General features: G+C 47.6%; 1 protein-coding gene across 6 annotated transcripts; it reads right to left on the bottom strand.

Annotated features, from left to right (window-relative positions):
- Positions 1-1,788: 1,788 nt before the first annotated feature.
- LOC139379091 (uncharacterized protein KIAA0232-like) lies at positions 1,789-19,674 on the bottom strand. Of its 6 annotated transcripts, none has more exons than XM_071121891.1 (8): positions 19,493-19,674; positions 15,586-16,162; positions 15,183-15,323; positions 7,333-7,402; positions 7,165-7,246; positions 3,609-6,966; positions 3,386-3,494; positions 1,789-2,669 (listed from the first exon to the last, which is right to left on the bottom strand). In XM_071121891.1, the coding sequence occupies exons 2-8, from the start codon at positions 15,820-15,822 to the stop codon at positions 2,653-2,655; spliced, it is 4,014 nt and encodes a 1,337-aa protein (XP_070977992.1). In that variant the 5' UTR covers positions 15,823-16,162; positions 19,493-19,674; the 3' UTR covers positions 1,789-2,652. The 6 variants fall into 6 exon arrangements, with proteins under 6 accessions (XP_070977992.1, XP_070977995.1, XP_070977994.1 ...); XM_071121894.1 differs by having other exon boundaries at positions 19,503-19,517; XM_071121893.1 differs by lacking the exon at positions 19,493-19,674 and adding an exon at positions 18,140-19,362.
- Positions 19,675-20,828: the final 1,154 nt, after the last annotated feature.

Raw genomic sequence — 20,828 nt, forward strand, 5'->3', positions numbered from 1 at the left:
ACTGCCACAGAATTAAGTGTTTTCCACCTACTTTGACAAAAACATTTAGTATTTAAGTATTCCTGAGTGACTGACAACTGTCTAAATAAATTACAATTGAAAGTAGCCTGACGTTTTTCAGAGCAGTCTTTCATTCAAGTTTCGATCGGTTTAACACAAGTGAAGAACAAACACCACAATTATGGGGCAGACTGAGGCCCTGGCATATTGAAATTGATTGTTATCGACTTTGCCATTTTCCAAACCAACTCAAGATACGGCTGTCCATTAAGGGGTCGATGAATAATAACAATAAACAAATATAAAAAAAACAGGATCAATGACTGCGCTCACAATGGAGACCCTGTGCCCTGTGACAGTGCATTAGAACCAGTGTGCACACATTGTTGGCGGACATATTTTGGACTGCATAACGGATGCGTCACAAGAGAACATGGAGGGATGGTAACTGTGCTTCAATTCCTCGGTTTTCTGAGGACAAAAACAAAATATTTTTAAGTGGAAGGAGGGAACCAAAAACCGAAATAAACCACTGCAGTGATAAAGATAAACAACGCACATGGAAAACCAAATGCATTTAGTCTAAAGGTGTGCGTTAACTCAGGATTTAATAGTCAATGCACAGGCGACAGAAACAATCACTCAAACGTCGTCGGGCCTCTGATTAAACTTAGTTTATGCATTGAATTGTTATTTGGGGTTGATCACCTTTTCCTTGAATGTTTAATATTACGCTCTTTTAAGTTAAGTAGTGTCTGGATAGAAATACATTGCCTTTAAAATCCTGCTTCTACTGTAGACCTTACAATAGGATGAACACACTGACACTATTATCTGTAATAGACTCAATCTGATAAGATTTAAATCAAATAACTATTTATTCCCATTGTTATTACAGGCCAGTTAACTTACTAGTTAAAAGTTCTTAAAAACTTAACTCTTCTTTAAAAATGAAAACCAAGTCAAAGCGAGGACCATCAAATCACAATTATTTTCTCCAAACGATCAACCGATTTCTCCACTCTGCAACGACAAACAAACTACAGGATCTACATTACACAGCCACAATATCAAAACTGCTACAGAACTGTCAACATATTCATAGCACCAATTGTTTGGACTATGGAGTTCACAAAACCTTTCAATTGCTGCAAATCGGTGCCTCTAGAAATGGCTATAGTTAAATATTTTTGTAAAGGGCCATTACACCCCAAATCGGTGCCTCTGTAGAAATGGCTATAGTTAAATATTTTTGTAAAGGGCCATTACACCCCAAATCGGTGCCTCTAGAAATGGCTATAGTTAAATATTTTTGTAAAGGGCCATTACACCCCAAATCGGTGCCTCTAGAAATGGCTATAGTTAAATATTTTTGTAAAGGGCCATTACACCCCAAATCGGTGCCTCTAGAAATGGCTATAGTTAAATATTTTTGTAAAGGGCCATTACACCCCAAATCGGTGCCTCTAGAAATGGCTATAGTTAAATATTTTTGTAAAGGGCCATTACACCCCAAATCGGTGCCTCTAGAAATGGCTATAGTTAAATATTTTTGTAAAGGGCCATTACACCCCAAATCGGTGCCTCTAGAAATGGCTATAGTTAAATATTTTTGTAAAGGGCCATTACACCCCAAATCGGTGCCTCTAGAAATGGCTATAGTTAAATATTTTTGTAAAGGGCCATTACACCCCAAATTGAGCTGAACCATGCTTTTTATTTTTTTTTGCTTTTTGCATTGAACAGCAGTTTTGTACTTTTAACATATTTTTTTTTTTTTTTTTGGGGGGGGGGGGGGGTTGATTTTACTTTTTTATCTTACAAACCATTTCTACTGTGTCTACTACTAAGGTTCTGAAAATCTGACAATCACCCAAAATCGTACTCATTTAGAGCAACTTTGCACACTTGTGTGTGTGTGTGTGTGTGTGTGTGGGGGGGGGGGGGGGGGGGGGGGGGTGTCTTTGATACAGATTTGAGGTAAGATGCACACATTCTTTCCTTCAGTCAGAAAAGGCACACACGCCAACTCAAAAATCTCCACATTCTTTCTAAATGATAGGCATGAAGAGAAACAAAAGAGACCCAAACGCAGGGCTGTCATACGTTATGAAGAGAGGCATCCCAGTCAGATGAAGGAAATTGCAGCAGTTACACTAGAAAATAAGGAGTGAGACTATTAGGACAGGAACATGCTCAACCATTCGGAAACCATAACTACCAGCATCCTAGGTCAAAGGCTAAAAAAATAAAAATAAAATTGTGAAAAACCAATGGAGGGAAAAAAAACAAGACTGTCCCTAATATCTAACGGACTCTTTAATTAAGACGGAATTGTGTCTGGAAGAATCAACTAAAACCCAAATCTAAAATGCACACGTCTTCAGATATGGCGTCACATGAAGACATGTAGAACATATTTGAGTGTTTCCTACTTGCGGCCTGTTTTGTTGTTGTTGATTACACAAGACTCTAGTAAAATGAAAATCAGCAGGGTTAAGGGTGGGATGTGGAGGGGTTCCTCTGTCCAGAAGCCTATTGTTTCTAAGTCGCGAGGCCCCCCCCCCATATCTTTGCAAGTAGAGGTGCAGTCAAAGGAGAAGAGGCCATATCTTCCTGACGATGGGCTTCCTCGCCACAGAGCTGGACTGCTCAGATGTTGCTGCTTCCTGCGAGAATAAAGACAGTGGCTGAGAAACATGAGTTGGTAAACAGGGCATGTGTTCATTTATCCTGAGTTCAAAACTGAAACGATTTGCATTTGATTAAATGTGTGTTAACTGGAACCTGTTTCAAGATCGTGTCACTGGCACGTAGGGCAGTATACAGACCAGCATTTTCCAAAGGAAAGGGAATACCCCCCACAGGCTGGGTCAGAGTATGTATGAGAGGGAGAGAGACAGCCCCCACCCCCATGCTCTATGGTGTTAGTATTTATTCTAATGCATTGTTATCCTACCTCGGTCCTGGGGCCCCCTGGGTGAACCTTCTGGTTTTTACCCTAGCCCAACACAGCCAAATCAAATATACAAATCTCAAGGAGTTGGTTTGATTCAGTTGTGTAGCGCTGGGGCAACATCTTCTACTTGCACCGGAGGGATAACCCTGTTCTAAAGCCATCTGAACAGCTGACACTTATTGGAATGACTATGCTGACTGAATGCTGTAGAGTTGTGACTAAGACGATTAAATATTTTGTATTTTAGTTTAAAACTAAAGTAGCCTAGGTTGTATATAAACAATATATGACCAATTCAACACCCATCTGTTTGTCAGGGACGATCAAACAAACAGAAAGTTTCCAGTCGTATATTAAACCAATACCTCAGAAGTAATTTTAGCCGTAGGCCAAAGATAAATAGATTTAATATACGTTTGATCTTACCTGTACACTGAGGTCCAGGGAAAAGTGGGGAACAGATTGTGTTCTGCCACCAGCACTCATCTTGCTGGATGCCAGTTAGTCCCTGTCCACTAATATTTAATAGAGGGAACTATAAAAAAAAAAATAATAAAAAAAATGGAATGTATTAGTCTAATGGAGAGAAAACTGTTGCAACTGTTAACTTCTGATCCGACACAGCTCGACATTCCTATAAGATTCTTACCTCATGCAAATCTTCAACGAAGTCATAGGTTTTCCCATATGTGGGACTCTGACCAGCTGTGGCACATTTACAGGCTTCCTTTTCTCTGCAAGATTCTTCCTCCTGAATCTTGTCGACTGGGACAGCCACCTGTCCGCTCGCTGTTTCGCAGTCCAAGCAAGTTTCCTGCTCAGCGATTGGCAGGAGGGTGCTAGAGCCCTCCTGAGAATCCAGTGAGGTCTGGGCACTCTTCTCCATGCCCGACTTCTTTAATCTGGGCAGGAATTTTCCAGATTCCAGTTCTGACTTCCCGTAGCACGGGCCATCGTTTTCTGCATCCTCCTCAAGTGGTTTGAGGTCGGCCTGAGGGTCGTCGGAGACATCCGGCGGGGCCAAGACGGGAACACTCATCTCTTCTTTCTCGGACTCAACCTCCGACTCACTCCCTCCGCCGGGCGACAGCTCCGAGGCTGATATTGGTCGGAAGTGAGTCCTGGGGGAGATGCGGATGGCCCTGTACTGGGTGGTCCGGTTGATGCCGTATAGCCGTGGGTGGAAAGCTTCATTCTCCGAGTCCGAGCACAATATAGATTTGGGCTTGAACCCCGGGCTGAACGAAGCTATGTCCTCCGGCTTAAAGGAGCACTCGACCTGGAGGACTTGAGAGAACGGATTGTTCAGATCAAAGGACGCAAACGGGTAGTCGATCCCCGGCTCCTCACCACGGAAGCCTGCACAGGATCCGAGTAAATCTTCATGGAAGATAAAAGAAAATCCCTTATTCAATCCATCCTCACCTCCTTTAGTAGCCTGGTCACTCTGCCCGAAGGAGACCAGGGGCCTCCAGAGGGGCTTGTGGCTGGAGGCAAAGCAGCTGCCTGTGTTCATGAACACACGGTCTGTACCAGCAATGGTTACCACGTCTGAGCCAGAGGACGAGGCAGCAGCAGTGGCACACTGTAGAAGGCTGCCTCTCGCGGCGCCTGGTGGCACCACGGCCCAGTCCTGGTCACTGCTGAACGTCTTCAGCTCTCCATACACTCCTCCCAGGATGAACGACGTGTTGTCCTTCTCAGGGTTCACGTCCCAGGGATTGGACGGCGTCATGTAATCCCCGGAAGCATTCGTCTTCGAGAGCCGTTTTTTATCCAGGAGGGCCTGCTCTTCATTCTTGCCTTCTTCCCACAGGTGGTACTCGGAGCGCTGCACTGCCTTCTTCGGAGGCCCTTGGACGGGATCATCTTCCTTTGTCTGCAAGTCGAGACAGCCGCAGCGGTAGCTGCTCGACTCCTGGGAAAACAAGCCCTCGCCTGGAGTCTCTTCTCCTAGTGATAGTAGATCCCCATCTCCGACAGCCGTCCAAATGTCCTTTATTATCCCTGAGCTGTAGTTGTCACTCGGTTGGTTTGAGTCGTCTGAAAACATGCCAGCGTCGTACTGCTTGCTCTCATCCCGTTCTAACGCTATTCCACAAATGGACTCCAATTTAGATTTCTTTGCGATGGTCGGATTGGACACAGGGCCTACATTGGCTTCCTCGCACTGGTGACCATTGTTTTCTTGTAAAAAGTCCAGGATTTCTTCCTCTAGGTATGTACCAGAGATGGGAGGGATTATACAATTAATCTCTTCATTGCCAATAAGAGCGGAGTCCTCTGTTTGAACGTTTATGTGCTCATTGTCTGAACGCGTCTCTTCCGAATGAGACCACGGACTGCAGGTTCGCGTTGAAAGGTTCGAACAGTGTTCAGTTTCATCAAAGGCACTATTTTTGGTCCATATTAACAAACGAGACTGCTTGTTACAATGTGGATCTCGACAGCTACTTGAATCTGTGTTGTTTTCGTGACCAACGGTGAGAAAAGGAAGAGTTGGGCTATCGTACTGCAGCTCAAAAAGAGACAAGCAGGAGGAGTTCAGACCAGGAGCTTCACTGGTGGCTTCTGGGAGATGAGGCTCCTCCAGGTTTCCAGGCAGCGTGCCGATGGTGAATGGAACGGCGTCCAAAGCGGGGGAGAGCTGAACGGGAGAGTCCCCTGCAAAGCTTTCTCCATCTATATCTTCAGAGCTAGAGGATGAATAACATGCCCAGAACTGAGCCATGTTTTCTAAATCCTGCATGAAGAACCCATCATCTCCCAAAGCATCCAGACAGCCCATCCTTATTGCACTTTCCCCTTGCAGCTCAAGGCCATCTAACACTAAACAACATTCTGCCTCAAAGTCTCTTTGCTCTTCACTCTTCTGTCGAATCATGTTCAAGATTCGACTCTCTTGTACCAAGTCTGAGGCACTAGGATCCAATATGGATTGATAAATATCGACTTCATAGAAGTGAGTGAATTCGGACAGATACTCATCATCTAACCCTCTACTATCCTCAGGCGGAGGGCAGCTTGAGGTCCCATTGAATTCGGTAGCATCCTCATCTGCGTCACCTGCCACCTCAACAAAGTGCCCGTCGACAAAGGTGCCCGCTGCCAGATACGCCCTCTGGAAGCTTGTGTTGGCAATGCAGATGCCTTGCATTCTCTCAGACAGCCTTCCGAAGTCGGTGGACGTAGTCGAGTCGTCTGGAGAGTCCACCTTGCTCCGGTACTTTGTTTCCAGTTTGCTCCTTCTGCTACTGAAAGGTACTAAATACTCAGTGATGGGCTCCGTGTACCACAGGGGCTCCTCCATGTACTCCTTTTTGTTGCTGGCCTCAGCTCCAGACTCCTTTTCTTCCCACCAGCCTGGATCTTTTCCAATTTCCTTCAGCTGTCTTCTCCCCTTTTTGTAGAGCTGCGTTTGCCTCACAGGGCCTCCAGTGGCGCTGCTGCTGCTGCCTCCAGCATTCCGCCGCTCCTCTTTGTCGACGGCCTTCAGAGCCAGCTTCACTTGTCCACTGTGGCACCCCCTCTTCGTCCTGCTGAACACCTCCTTGGACCTGTGCCTGATCCTGCCCGCCTTGCTGCTGGAAGTCTTGGAGTCGCCCTGGTTCCCGCTGGAGCTCGAGCCAGCCTCACTAGAACCAGAGGACCAGGAACGAGGGCGATACTTGCCCTCTGACCTGTGCCTCACCTGCTTCTTGCCATGGACGGTGGCTCGGTCCTCTGCTGTTGCGCCCCCATGGAATCGTTTCTCTTTCTCCTTCTTGCTGCGTCTCTGCTGGGTTCTCTGGCTGGTTGGGTTAGTGCTGCATGCCTCAGGTGTTCTCTCCTTAGCAGCTTCACCGTCACTGTTGCAATCTTTTGGGGAGGAGGTGTCGGTGCTGGTCTGCGGGGCCGCGGAAGACGAGGAACCGGAGTAAGCAATGGCTCTAGCCTTGTTCCACACCGTCATGATCTCTTGGAGACAAACAGATTTCTCTGACAAAGGAGGAAAGGCTTCATAATACCTGCAACAACGAGAGAAAACATTGTCATTAAGTTCAATACATAAAATACAACAAAGCATAAATTAATTAATTACCACATATTTTAATGAGCATACAACAAAATCAAATCTGAATAGTTGTGCCAGCTGGTCAGGACATTATTATTATTATTATTATTATTATTAATACAGTATTATTGCGGTTTTGGGTAAAACTTACATTTCAACCTGGTCCTTTGAGGAAGGGGACTCAACTCCTTCAGGAGACTGAGATCCATCAGATTTCTTGAGCTGTTTATCTTCTGTGAAGAAATAATATGATAAGGTGTGTCATATTTACTAGTTTGTTATAAAAATGGCAGAGAATGTATAAACACAAGATGCAAACCTTTCTGTTTGTTCTGGATGTCCTTGAGTTTGGAGCAAAGCTCCTCAACCAGGCTCTCAATTCCAGAGTTCTTTGGGGGGGTAAAAGAAAGGAGAACGGTCACATCTAAGAATTAATCTAGCAAATAATCCATTGAAGAGAATCTAAACAGAATAATCAAATGAGCCCCAATAAAACAATTTGCTTCCTTCAGACCAGTCATGAAGTGATTGGATGTATTCAAACATTATAAAAACGGATAGTTTGAGCCGTGAATGCTGATTGGCTGACAGCCGTGGTATACCACAGGTATGACAAAACATGTATTTTTACTGTTTTAATTATGTTGGTAACCAGTTTATAATAGCAATAAGGCACCTCAGGGGTTTGTGGTATATGGCCAATATACCACAGCTAAGGGCTGTATCCAGGCACTCTGCATTGCAGATAATAGCCCTTAACCTGGTACATTGATCATGTTAAATTGTGCCTTATTGCCTAAATAACACTTGAGGATTGGAACAATTTTTTTGAAGGCAACTTTATAACACTGACTAGAGGGTATTAACATAGGCCAGACAAAAGACAAACCAGCTGACTGTCAGAGGCCAGACCTCCTGTACCATGACTGTTCAATTTAGCTATGAGGGAGAAATGACTAAGCATAGCCAAAACAACCACCTCCTGTCTTTCAATCAAAACACTTACAAAACATCAGGCATCAGCCAACATAAGATCTCTGTCGCCCACTTCTTCCTTACACCCACTGATATCCTACTCTGTCAACAAAGATGAAGTAATCCGTTTTCTGTAAACAAGGCCTGCAACGAGCCGGTCTATTTAAACAGACAGCCATGTCGACAGACCAGTAGGCAATAGGCACCGACAGAGAAGCAACAGCATTTAGTGAGGACAGAAATAGCCACCACAATAAACAGGGTGGAACTAGTTCAAATCTTTTTCACTCTCTAACAGAAAGTAACATTCCTTACCATGCCGGCCCAAGTTTCTACCCTGGCCGTGTGTGTCTTCTTGCATCATTGTGCTAACGCTGGTCAGCTGACAGGCAACGCACTCTGCTTTCTATGCTGTGTGTGCTGGTTAAAAAAAATATATATATAAAAAAAAAAAAAAGGACTGCAGAGTCCAGTACCTAGAGAGCAGCTCACTCAGCCTTGCAGACCCTTCCCCCAACACAACCTCCAGCTCTACCCCAGGCCGTCACGCTCCCTCTCCACTACTGGCTACCTCTGGTACTATACTACTGCCAACACAACCTCCAGCTCTACCCAAGGCCGTCACGCTCCCTCTCCACTACCTCTGGTACTATACTACTGCCAACACAACCTCCAGCTCTACCCCAGGCCGTCACGCTCCCTCTCCAATACCTCTGGTACTATACTACTGCCAACACAACCTCCAGCTCTAGCCCAGGCCGTCACGCTCCCTCTCCACTACCTCTGGTACTATACTACTGCCAACACAACCTCCAGCTCTACCCCAGGCCGTCACGCTCCCTCTCCACTACCTCTGGTACTATACTACTGCCAACACAACCTCCAGCTCTACCCCAGGCCGTCACGCTCCCTCTCCACTACTGGCTACCTCTGGTACTATACTACTGCCAACACAACCTCCAGCTCTACCCAAGGCCGTCACGCTCCCTCTCCACTACCTCTGGTACTATACTACTGCCAACACAACCTCCAGCTCTACCCCAGGCCGTCACGCTCCCTCTCCAATACCTCTGGTACTATACTACTGCCAACACAACCTCCAGCTCTAGCCCAGGCCGTCACGCTCCCTCTCCACTACCTCTGGTACTATACTACTGCCAACACAACCTCCAGCTCTACCCCAGGCCGTCACGCTCCCTCTCCACTACTGGCTACCTCTGGTACTATACTACTGCCAACACAACCTCCAGCTCTACCCCAGGCCGTCACGCTCCCTCTCCACTACTGGCTACCTCTGGTACTATACTACTGCCAACACAACCTTCAGCTCTACCCCAGGCCGTCACGCTCCCTCTCCACTACCTCTGGTACTATACTACTGCCAACACAACCTCCAGCTCTACCCCAGGCCGTCACGCTCCCTCTCCACTACTGGCTACCTCTGGTACTATACTACTGCCAACACAACCTCCAGCTCTACCCCAGGCCGTCACGCTCCCTCTCCACTACCTCTGGTACTATACTACTGCCAACACAACCTCCAGCTCTACCCCAGGCCGTCACGCTCCCTCTCCACTACTGGCTACCTCTGGTACTATACTACTGCCAACACAACCTCCAGCTCTACCCCAGGCCGTCACGCTCCCTCTCCACTACTGGCTACCTCTGGTACTATACTACTGCCAACACAACCTCCAGCTCTACCCCAGGCCGTCACGCTCCCTCTCCACTACTGGCTACCTCTGGTACTATACTACTGCCAACACAACCTCCAGCTCTACCCCAGGCCGTCACGCTCCCTCTCCACTACCTCTGGTACTATACTACTGCCAACACAACCTCCAGCTCTACCCCAGGCCGTCACGCTCCCTCTCCAATACCGCTGGTACTATACTACTGCCAACACAACCTCCAGCTCTACCCCAGGCCGTCACGCTCCCTCTCCAATACCTCTGGTACTATACTACTGCCAACACAACCTCCAGCTCTACCCCAGGCCGTCAAGCTCCCTCTCCACTACCTCTGGTACTATACTACTGCCAACACAACCTCCAGCTCTACCCCAGGCCGTCACGCTCCCTCTCCACTACTGGCTACCTCTGGTACTATACTACTGCCAACACAACCTCCAGCTCTACCCCAGGCCGTCAAGCTCCCTCTCCACTACCTCTGGTACTATACTACTGCCAACACAACCTCCAGCTCTACCCCAGGCCGTCACGCTCCCTCTCCACTACTGGCTACCTCTGGTACTATACTACTGCCAACACAACCTCCAGCTCTACCCCAGGCCGTCACGCTCCCTCTCCACTACCTCTGGTACTATACTACTGCCAACACAACCTCCAGCTCTACCCCAGGCCGTCAAGCTCCCTCTCCACTACCTCTGGTACTATACTACTGCCAACACAACCTCCAGCTCTACCCCAGGCCGTCACGCTCCCTCTCCACTACTGGCTACCTCTGGTACTATACTACTGCCAACACAACCTCCAGCTCTACCCCAGGCCGTCACGCTCCCTCTCCACTACTGGCTACCTCTGGTACTATACTACTGCCAACACAACCTCCAGCTCTACCCCAGGCCGTCACGCTCCCTCTCCAATACCTCTGGTACTATACTACTGCCAACACAACCTCCAGCTCTACCCCAGGCCGTCACGCTCCCTCTCCAATACCTCTGGTACTATACTACTGCCAACACAACCTCCAGCTCTACCCCAGGCCGTCACGCTCCCTCTCCACTACTGGCTACCTCTGGTACTATACTACTGCCAACACAACCTCCAGCTCTACCCCAGGCCGTCACGCTCCCTCTCCACTACCTCTGGTACTATACTACTGCCAACACAACCTCCAGCTCTACCCCAGGCCGTCACGCTCCCTCTCCAATACCTCTGGTACTATACTACTGCCAACACAACCTCCAGCTCTACCCCAGGCCGTCACGCTCCCTCTCCAATACCTCTGGTACTATACTACTGCCAACACAACCTCCAGCTCTACCCCAGGCCGTCAAGCTCCCTCTCCACTACCTCTGGTACTATACTACTGCCAACACAACCTCCAGCTCTACCCCAGGCCGTCACGCTCCCTCTCCACTACTGGCTACCTCTGGTACTATACTACTGCCAACACAACCTCCAGCTCTACCCCAGGCCGTCACGCTCCCTCTCCACTACCTCTGGTACTATACTACTGCCAACACAACCTCCAGCTCTACCCCAGGCCGTCACGCTCCCTCTCCAATACCGCTGGTACTATACTACTGCCAACACAACCTCCAGCTCTACCCCGGGCCGTCACGCTCCCTCTCCAATACCGCTGGTACTATACTACTGCCAACACAACCTCCAGCTCTACCCCGGGCCGTCACGCTCCCTCTCCACTACCTCTGGTACTATACTACTGCCAACACAACCTCCAGCTCTACCCCAGGCCGTCACGCTCCCTCTCCACTACCTCTGGTACTATACTACTGCCAACACAACCTCCAGCTCTACCCCAGGCCGTCACGCTCCCTCTCCAATACCGCTGGTACTATACTACTGCCAACAACCTCCAGCTCTAGCCCAGGCCGTCACGCTCCCTCTCCACTACCTCTGGTACTATACTACTGCCAACACAACCTCCAGCTCTACCCAAGGCCGTCACGCTCCCTCTCCACTACCTCTGGTACTATACTACTGCCAACACAACCTCCAGCTCTACCCCAGGCCGTCACGCTCCCTCTCCACTACCTCTGGTACTATACTACTGCCAACACAACCTCCAGCTCTACCCCAGGCCGTCACGCTCCCTCTCCACTACCTCTGGTACTATACTACTGCCAACACAACCTCCAGCTCTACCCCAGGCCGTCACGCTCCCTCTCCACTACCTCTGGTACTATACTACTGCCAACACAACCTCCAGCTCTACCCCAGGCCGTCACGCTCCCTCTCCAATACCGCTGGTACTATACTACTGCCAACACAACCTCCAGCTCTACCCCAGGCCGTCACGCTCCCTCTCCACTACCTCTGGTACTATACTACTGCCAACACAACCTCCAGCTCTAGCCCAGGCCGTCACGCTCCCTCTCCACTACCTCTGGTACTATACTACTGCCAACACAACCTCCAGCTCTACCCCAGGCCGTCACGCTCCCTCTCCACTACCTCTGGTACTATACTACTGCCAACACAACCTCCAGCTCTACCCCAGGCCGTCACGCTCCCTCTCCAATACCGCTGGTACTATACTACTGCCAACACAACCTCCAGCTCTACCCCAGGCCGTCACGCTCCCTCTCCACTACCTCTGGTACTATACTACTGCCAACACAACCTCCAGCTCTAGCCCAGGCCGTCACGCTCCCTCTCCACTACCTCTGGTACTATACTACTGCCAACACAACCTCCAGCTCTACCCCAGGCCGTCACGCTCCCTCTCCACTACCTCTGGTACTATACTACTGCCAACACAACCTCCAGCTCTACCCCAGGCCGTCACGCTCCCTCTCCACTACCTCTGGTACTATACTACTGCCAACACAACCTCCAGCTCTACCCCAGGCCGTCACGCTCCCTCTCCAATACCGCTGGTACTATACTACTGCCAACACAACCTCCAGCTCTACCCCAGGCCGTCACGCTCCCTCTCCACTACCTCTGGTACTATACTACTGCCAACACAACCTCCAGCTCTAGCCCAGGCCGTCACGCTCCCTCTCCACTACCTCTGGTACTATACTACTGCCAACACAACCTCCAGCTCTACCCCAGGCCGTCACGCTCCCTCTCCACTACCTCTGGTACTATACTACTGCCAACACAACCTCCAGCTCTACCCCAGGCCGTCACGCTCCCTCTCCACTACCTCTGGTACTATACTACTGCCAACACAACCTCCAGCTCTACCCCAGGCCGGCACGCTCCCTCTCCACTACCTCTGGTACGATACTACTGCCAACACAACCTCCAGCTCTACCCCAGGCCGTCACGCTCCCTCTCCACTACCTCTGGTACTATACTACTGCCAACACAACCTCCAGCTCTACCCCAGGCCGTCACGCTCCCTCTCCACTACCTCTGGTACTATACTACTGCCAACACAACCTCCAGCTCTACCCCAGGCCGTCACGCTCCCTCTCCACTACCTCTGGTACTATACTACTGCCAACAACCTCCAGCTCTACCCAAGGCCGTCACGCTCCCTCTCCACTACCTCTGGTACTATACTACTGCCAACACAACCTCCAGCTCTACCCCAGGCCGTCACGCTCCCTCTCCACTACCTCTGGTACTATACTACTGCCAACACAACCTCCAGCTCTACCCCAGGCCGTCACGCTCCCTCTCCACTACCTCTGGTACTATACTACTGCCAACACAACCTCCAGCTCTACCCAAGGCCGTCACGCTCCCTCTCCACTACCTCTGGTACTATACTACTGCCAACACAACCTCCAGCTCTACCCCAGGCCGTCACGCTCCCTCTCTACTACCTCTGGTACTATACTACTGCCAACACAACCTCCAGCTCTACCCCAGGCCGTCACGCTCCCTCTCCACTACCTCTGGTACTATACTACTGCCAACACAACCTCCAGCTCTAGCCCAGGCCGTCACGCTCCCTCTCCAATACCGCTGGTACTATACTACTGCCAACACAACCTCCAGCTCTACCCCAGGCCGTCACGCTCCCTCTCCACTACCTCTGGTACTATACTACTGCCAACACAACCTCCAGCTCTACCCCAGGCCGTCACGCTCCCTCTCCAATACCGCTGGTACTATACTACTGCCAACACAACCTCCAGCTCTACCCCAGGCCGTCACGCTCCCTCTCCACTACCTCTGGTACTATACTACTGCCAAACCAACCTCCAGCTCTACCCAAGGCCGTCACGCTCCCTCTCCACTACCTCTGGTACTATACTACTGCCAAACCAACCTCCAGCTCTACCCAAGGCCGTCACGCTCCCTCTCCACTACCTCTGGTACTATACTACTGCCAAACCAACCTCCAGCTCTACCCCAGGCCGTCACGCTCCCTCTCCACTACTGGCTACCTCTGGTACTATACTACTGCCAACACAAACTCCAGCTCTACCCAAGGCCGTCACGCTCCCTCTCCACTACCTCTGGTACTATACTACTGCCAACACAACCTCCAGCTCTACCCCAGGCCGTCACGCTCCCTCTCCACTACCGCTGGTACTATACTACTGCCAAACCAACCTCCAGCTCTACCCCAGGCCGTCACGCTCCCTCTCCACTACCGCTGGTACTATACTACTGCCAAACCAACCTCCAGCTCTACCCCAGGCCGTCACGCTCCCTCTCCACTACCTCTGGTACTATACTACTGCCAACACAACCTCCAGCTCTACCCCAGGCCGTCACGCTCCCTCTCCACTACCTCTGGTACTATACTACTGCCAAACCAACTGACCAGTAAAGAAAAGCAGCAGCAAATGCATTCAGATTTTGCTTTAAAAAAAATTAAAAAGTATAATATAACAGCGCAGAAAGAATATAACGCAGACGTATTAAACTGTGAACATAGACGTAATGACACCGCTGCAAGGTCAACCCATAATATAATCTCAATAATGTGTTTTAAAGTGTGAGAGCAAACGGAGTCTTTCACCGTGACACAATGCTTTCCTCTACTGAAATCAATTCAACCCTTTTGCCAGTAAACTCTCATTATATCACACGACGGACTGTGAAAAAAAAAAATCAGAGAGTGATCACAAAATGAGCCTGGCCAATGCCAAGTATCACATGATGATAGTGGCGGTTCTTTAATGGTGTACCCCTCTCACAGGGAATTTGCTTTATGCAATGACCGTTCACCATGATTTATGCAATTAATATATGCCTGACTGAAGTTCAACAGGCAAAGGCGCAGAATGACAGTAATAAATTCCTGACAGAGACGAATCATTAAACAATTTACACACATAGATGGTTCCTGCTTTCTTCATTGATTCAACACGTTCAGCTTTGTAGCTTACCGGCTGCTGTATTTAAAAATAAATACTCAACTGCTGTACCAACTATCAGTCTATGTTCTGCCCCCTGAACACTCAAGCTTCAAAGAATGCATGAGCAATGCTGGGAGAAGACCACATGCGCGCACAACAAAAAACACAGGGTGAAGAGAACCAATTTGTTGCTACACCGGGGCGGAACAGGCACTTACTTCATCAGATGCTGAACGCAGGCATTGCACGGCGGCTTGTTTCTTTATCTCTTCCAGACTCAGATCCGTCCCTCCTTTCTTCTTACACTTGGCCCATTTCTTCCCAGTTCCCTTCTCCCAGCCCAACAAGATGTCGTTCTCCTGCACACAACATCCACATCAGTTATTTAACCAGACAGCTGGTATAAACAGGAAAGGGAAATGCATGTTTTAAAATATTGACAGTACAAGAAATAAAATAGGTGGGTTTAATTGTTAGGTTCGCTTAAACCACAAAACAAACTGACTCAAATCAATACTAAACAGAGCCTGTTCTTCATTGACTAGGTGCATGTTTAACTAAGTGGGGGTCACTAGTTACCATCATGTTCGTAACAAGACATTGCCGCTGCTGAACACCTACCTGATCCTGCAGGTCGTAGTCGTAATTATCGTGCAGGAGCAGGCTGAGGACGTAGCGGGTGTAGATCATGGCATCGATCCCGCACTTCTCCAGCTCCTGGCCCAGCCAGCTCTGCACTGGGCCCAGCGAGTGAAGCAGGGACATCTCTGCAGCAGGCAGGGGGCCCACTGGGGTTAGAGGGCACGAGAAGCTTTCAAGAGGAGCAGGACCGTCCGACTCGTCGCTCACTGGACGCATGGGAATCTTCAGGTGTCGGCCATTCTGAGGTGGAGCGGCATTGTGACAGGCGGATATGGTGGGGCGGTGGTGTGGAGAGGGGACAGGGCAGTAGAGCCTATCTGGAAGGCGTGGAGGGGGGGGGGGGGGGTTACTCCAGCAGGATGCACAGGGAGGAAGCTACATGGAGAGACATGTAGGGTGCTGTTTTTTTTCTTTTCTGTGAGCAAATAGGTAACTTCACTCGTCAGGCATGGCTTTAACTGATGAAAGCTATCAGCTGTTCGGCAAAACACTAGACGTGCTTGCGTCTCAGTCAGAGGGGATCATGCTGGGCTACGGCTTCCTTCACCGGCACAACCTGAAAGATAGGAAGAAGAAAAAAAAAAGACTTGCATCACATCTCTGTTGCATTTAAATGTTACACAAGGTAGGCCTATTCTTTTACACCATGATATACGGAGTGTACAAAACATTAGGAACGTAATATTGAGTCGCATCCCCTTTTGCCTCCAGAACAGCCTCAAATCGTCAGGGAATGGGACGGAGGTGTCAAAAGCAAACCACAAGGATGCTGGCCCATGCTTCCCAGTTGTGTCAAGTTGGCTGGATGTCCTTTGGGTGGTGGACTATTTTTTTGATACATGCGGGAAACAGTTGAGCGTGAAGAACCCCTGTTCAAAGCCACCTAAATCTTTTGTCTTGCCCAGTCACCCTCTGAAGGGCACATATGCACAATAAATGTCTCAATTGTGTCAAGGCTTAAAATCCACCTTTAAACCAGTCTGTCTACTCCTCTTCATCTACACTGATTGAAGTGGATTTAACAAGTGGCATCAATAAGGGATAACAGTTTTCACCTGGTCAGTCTATGTCATGGGAAGAGCATGGGTTCCTAATGTTTTGCACTCTGTAAGCCCTAGGCTTAGAAGAATGACAGAATACACAGCAATTCCTTGCAACACAGCTGATAAGCCATTTATGCTAATTTCATTGACCTGGTTCAATCTGATTTCAAAGATCTGACCCAGGTGACTTCAGTTGCTTTGAGACCCCATTAATTTAAAAGAATATTAAGCCAAACAGAAAATATTATTCATATTTCAAATGTAACAGAATAGATTAGCTCACTGTGCAAACGTATAGGAATAATGAGGATTATAAATCGACATGAGGGTGTGCTGAAGTGAACACTTTGTAATGAACCAAAGCAAATTATTTCTTGGTTACTACGGGCTGCCTCAACCCACACCAGCAGATCTACAGCCTGTCGGTCCCCACGGATGGTTTTTAATGGCTGTTTATAGTCCTGGTCTCAGACACCAGCTTGTTAATAGGCTCCTAAGAGAGCCTGCACTCTTAACCCATGCAGACAGCAACCCAGGGAATGACAAGCACCTAAAGGAGTTACATTATGGAGATCCTGTAATGGGTGTGCGCTTTTTAAGCTCCCGTATGGCCTCCTACCATCACACTTAAGGGCAGTCAGGTCTACTGAATAATCTGCTGAGTAAACTTAAAGCAAGGAATTTACACCTAGGCTATACTCCTGACCCAAGGGTCAAAAGTCCTAATGAATCTTGATTTTAGGCTAGTCAATGTGTAAGCAAATTCCAAGACTGGTGTCTGAGTAATATACAAAACATGCACGCTATGCGAGTCATCCTATGTAAGGGCGTCTGCTAGGAACATTGATGTCAAACAGGGTGGATAAGGTGCGATGTTGTGGAACAGGTCCCACTGTGGAGTGACTCAGGTCAGGCTGACTAACCCTATGATCAAGGCAATTCATCTGTATTCAACATCAGCCAGAGTTCTGGCCCATAGAAAGTCTCTCACATGACAGTGGTCACCCACACAACTGTTAAGCATGTAAGGCCACAAAATCCCCACGTTATAAAGAATGACCTAACGCCCTTTGAAATCATAAATCCTATACCAACAGTATACCAGGAAAACAGATTTAATTTGTATCGCAGGTATGCAAACTAGTCAAGCATATGCATCGATAGCATGGCAGATTATAATTTGATATGTTGTATTATGTTTCTCTTTATGTAGTGTTGTCTCGTCATGTGTGTTTTGCCTTATATTTTTTATTTATAATGTATTTGTGTTTTTAATCCTAACCCTCATCCCTGCAGGAGGCCTTTCGCTAGGCCTGTAAATAATAATTTGTTCGTAACTTACTTGCCTAGTTAAGTAAAAGGTTTAATAAAAATAAATTAAGATCTAAACATTTCAGTAGCCTTGTTATGCAGTCAGGCGCTCAAAAGAGGAAGCCCAGCCGCTGCCAAATGCATCTGTTTCATATGGCAGTATACACACCGGCACTCACCACTCGTTTTTGTGGCCTGATAGTGGATTAACCCGGGGAATGACGAAGAGCAAATGGAAGCTGAACCGATATGATAGGTTGGCCTTCTTGTCACTCAATAACGACGGCATGTTATGGGTTACCCGTTATAGGCATCAAACGGGCAAGAGATAGAGCTTTACAGTAGGTGGCCATAGTAGGCATTCCCATGCAAATATATCATACAGCAACACAATTGGTAAACTCAGTACAAAAAAATATCACGCTAACGTTTGCAACATATTGCTATGGCCAACACCTGATCAAATGAAATGGGGTCGAACATCGGGTTTGCACCCTATAATATACATCCCTGTAGATTACAATCTAGCTAGCTAACTAACAAATGTCAGGAGACGGCTTCAGCAGACTTCCTTGACACTGGCAGCTGCCCGGCAGGCTAGCCAACCTACGATAGTCATGGATTATTCTGCATGATCGATAACGTTAACTAACCAGCGTTCACCAATGTGAGATTGTCAATAAGCACAACTAGCGCTAGCTAGCGATGCATGACTTCTCTTTGCGAGCTAACCATTTCATACTCGACACTAGCTAACGTTAGATAGCTAACACTAGCTAGCAGTATCACACACAAGCACTCGACTAGCCAGGGTTATGGCAAACAGTCAACTAGTGTTTGGTTAACGTTGCGTTTGTAAGTTATTATCTTACTAAATGAAATGAACGAGCAAATGTAATCATAGCCTGTTTAACAGCAAGGGCCGACCTTTCAGTGGGATAGCGAAAGCTAACAGAAGCTAACGTTAGCTAGGAGGATAACTACTATTAGCTTAGTCGTCCACATCCGGTAATAAAACATATATATATATAAAATGATTGATCTGCTGCCTAGGATATATACACATTGGGATAACTATAATATGAAACATTATTGAATGACATTGTCAGTATCAGCCTGACGCAGTTGTACCGTTAGCAGTAGACGTGTGGGCAGGTGACCGTCGACTGACTGCTACTAATACGGTGGAATTACAAAACCCGGTTTTCCCGATAAAACGCCGTCTTTTCCCTATAAAAGTTTAAAAAACGAAACATTGGTAATCCATACAATTTCGGGAAACAAATGAAACTGGAGAAGTCCCATCAAATCAGCTCAAAGTACAATAACATTCCGACAAAAAGTTGTTGTGAAACGATAGAGAAAGAGGCTGCCCTAACCGGGAGCGGAGACGTTTCGAATCAAAAATAAAAACATGCGCCACGAATTCTCACTAACAGGAATGCAAGTTGAAAAACCGATGCGATTACGCTTTTTTTCCCCTTCTTTTTTTTGCTAAACAATATTATTACTGCAAAATGTGTTTTATTTACCTGCCGTTACTTGAAGTGTAGAAGGGGGAGCATTTACTTCTCTCCCGCTGCCGCTCCGGAATCCTCTGCAGAAGCGTCACATATCATGGACGCCGAGCGGCAAACGCGACGCACGACTGCGCTGTTTTCAAAAGAGAGCGATAGTAATAATGGCGTCTTTTTGTAGGCACTAACTCCACCATGGATCGTTGTACAAAGCCTATCGGGAAATGTATTTAGTTTTTGCAAGGGGGGTGGATAAATGTCGAAAATAAGGTGTGGTTTAGGCGATTATCTTCGTCAGCTAGTCACTTTTTGTGAATTCTGAGAAATGTATGTAAGCACATAAAGGCTTCATAGTTTATAAAGGTCATGTTAACTGACTGATATTATCTCATAGAACAACATGTATAAAAAATCTCCTAAACCTGTGTTAACCTCAGACCTTATTTTTGGCGTGTATCCCAAAACTCAATTATTTCCCCATAGGAATGGCTGAACAAACCAGAGGTAACTAATTTCCGGTTTTTATGACTACAGGCTGGCGAGCTGAAGATTTTCACAAATGAACCAAGATAGACCAGAGCGTGTCGTTTTAAAAAAAAATGTATTTGTATTAACTAGGAAAGCCAGTTAAGAACAAATTATTATTTACAATAATGGCCTACCCCGGCCAAACCCTAACGGCGCTGGGCCAATTGTGTGCTGCCCTATGGGACTCCCAATCACAGCCAGTTGTGATACAGATTGGAATCGAACCAGGGTCTGTAGTGAAGCCTCTAGCACAGTGCCTTAGACCGCTGTGCCATTCGGGAGCCCATCATTTTTTCTATTGTGTTATTGACTGTACATTTGTTTATTCCATGTAATAACTGTGTTGTTGTTTGTGTCGCACTGCTTTGCTTTATCTTGGCCAGGTCGCAGTTGTAAATGAGAACTTGTTCTCAACTGGCCTACCTGGTTAAATTTAAAATAAAATACAAAATAAATAAACATTTCCAATGCGAGCAAATTAATCAGAGGGCAGAACAAGCAAGGTGGGCAGAGCCAAGCACGAGTTGGTGAGATCCTATTGGCGTGTTTTAGCATTTATTTGCACATTTCCGTTAGGGGATGCCTACGAGTGTGCATTAATTAAATTCGCCCTTGCACTCCTTCTAAACAAAGCCATTTTTAGAAACTTTGGCAAAGGGCAAAGTCCACTAAACGTAGTCCATTCTGTTTTTTTCTCTCTTCAGATTCTAATGTTGTTTACAGAAAACTGTAAGGATAATAAATATTTAATCAATGATAACATTTGAAGAATATCGGTCAACGTCCATTTCGCTCCATCTTCTCCCACTGCCGGCCACTTGGC

The sequence above is a fragment of the Oncorhynchus clarkii genome, chromosome 21 (assembly GCF_045791955.1).
Source record: "Oncorhynchus clarkii lewisi isolate Uvic-CL-2024 chromosome 21, UVic_Ocla_1.0, whole genome shotgun sequence".
NCBI classification, from domain to species: Eukaryota; Metazoa; Chordata; class Actinopteri; order Salmoniformes; family Salmonidae; genus Oncorhynchus; species Oncorhynchus clarkii.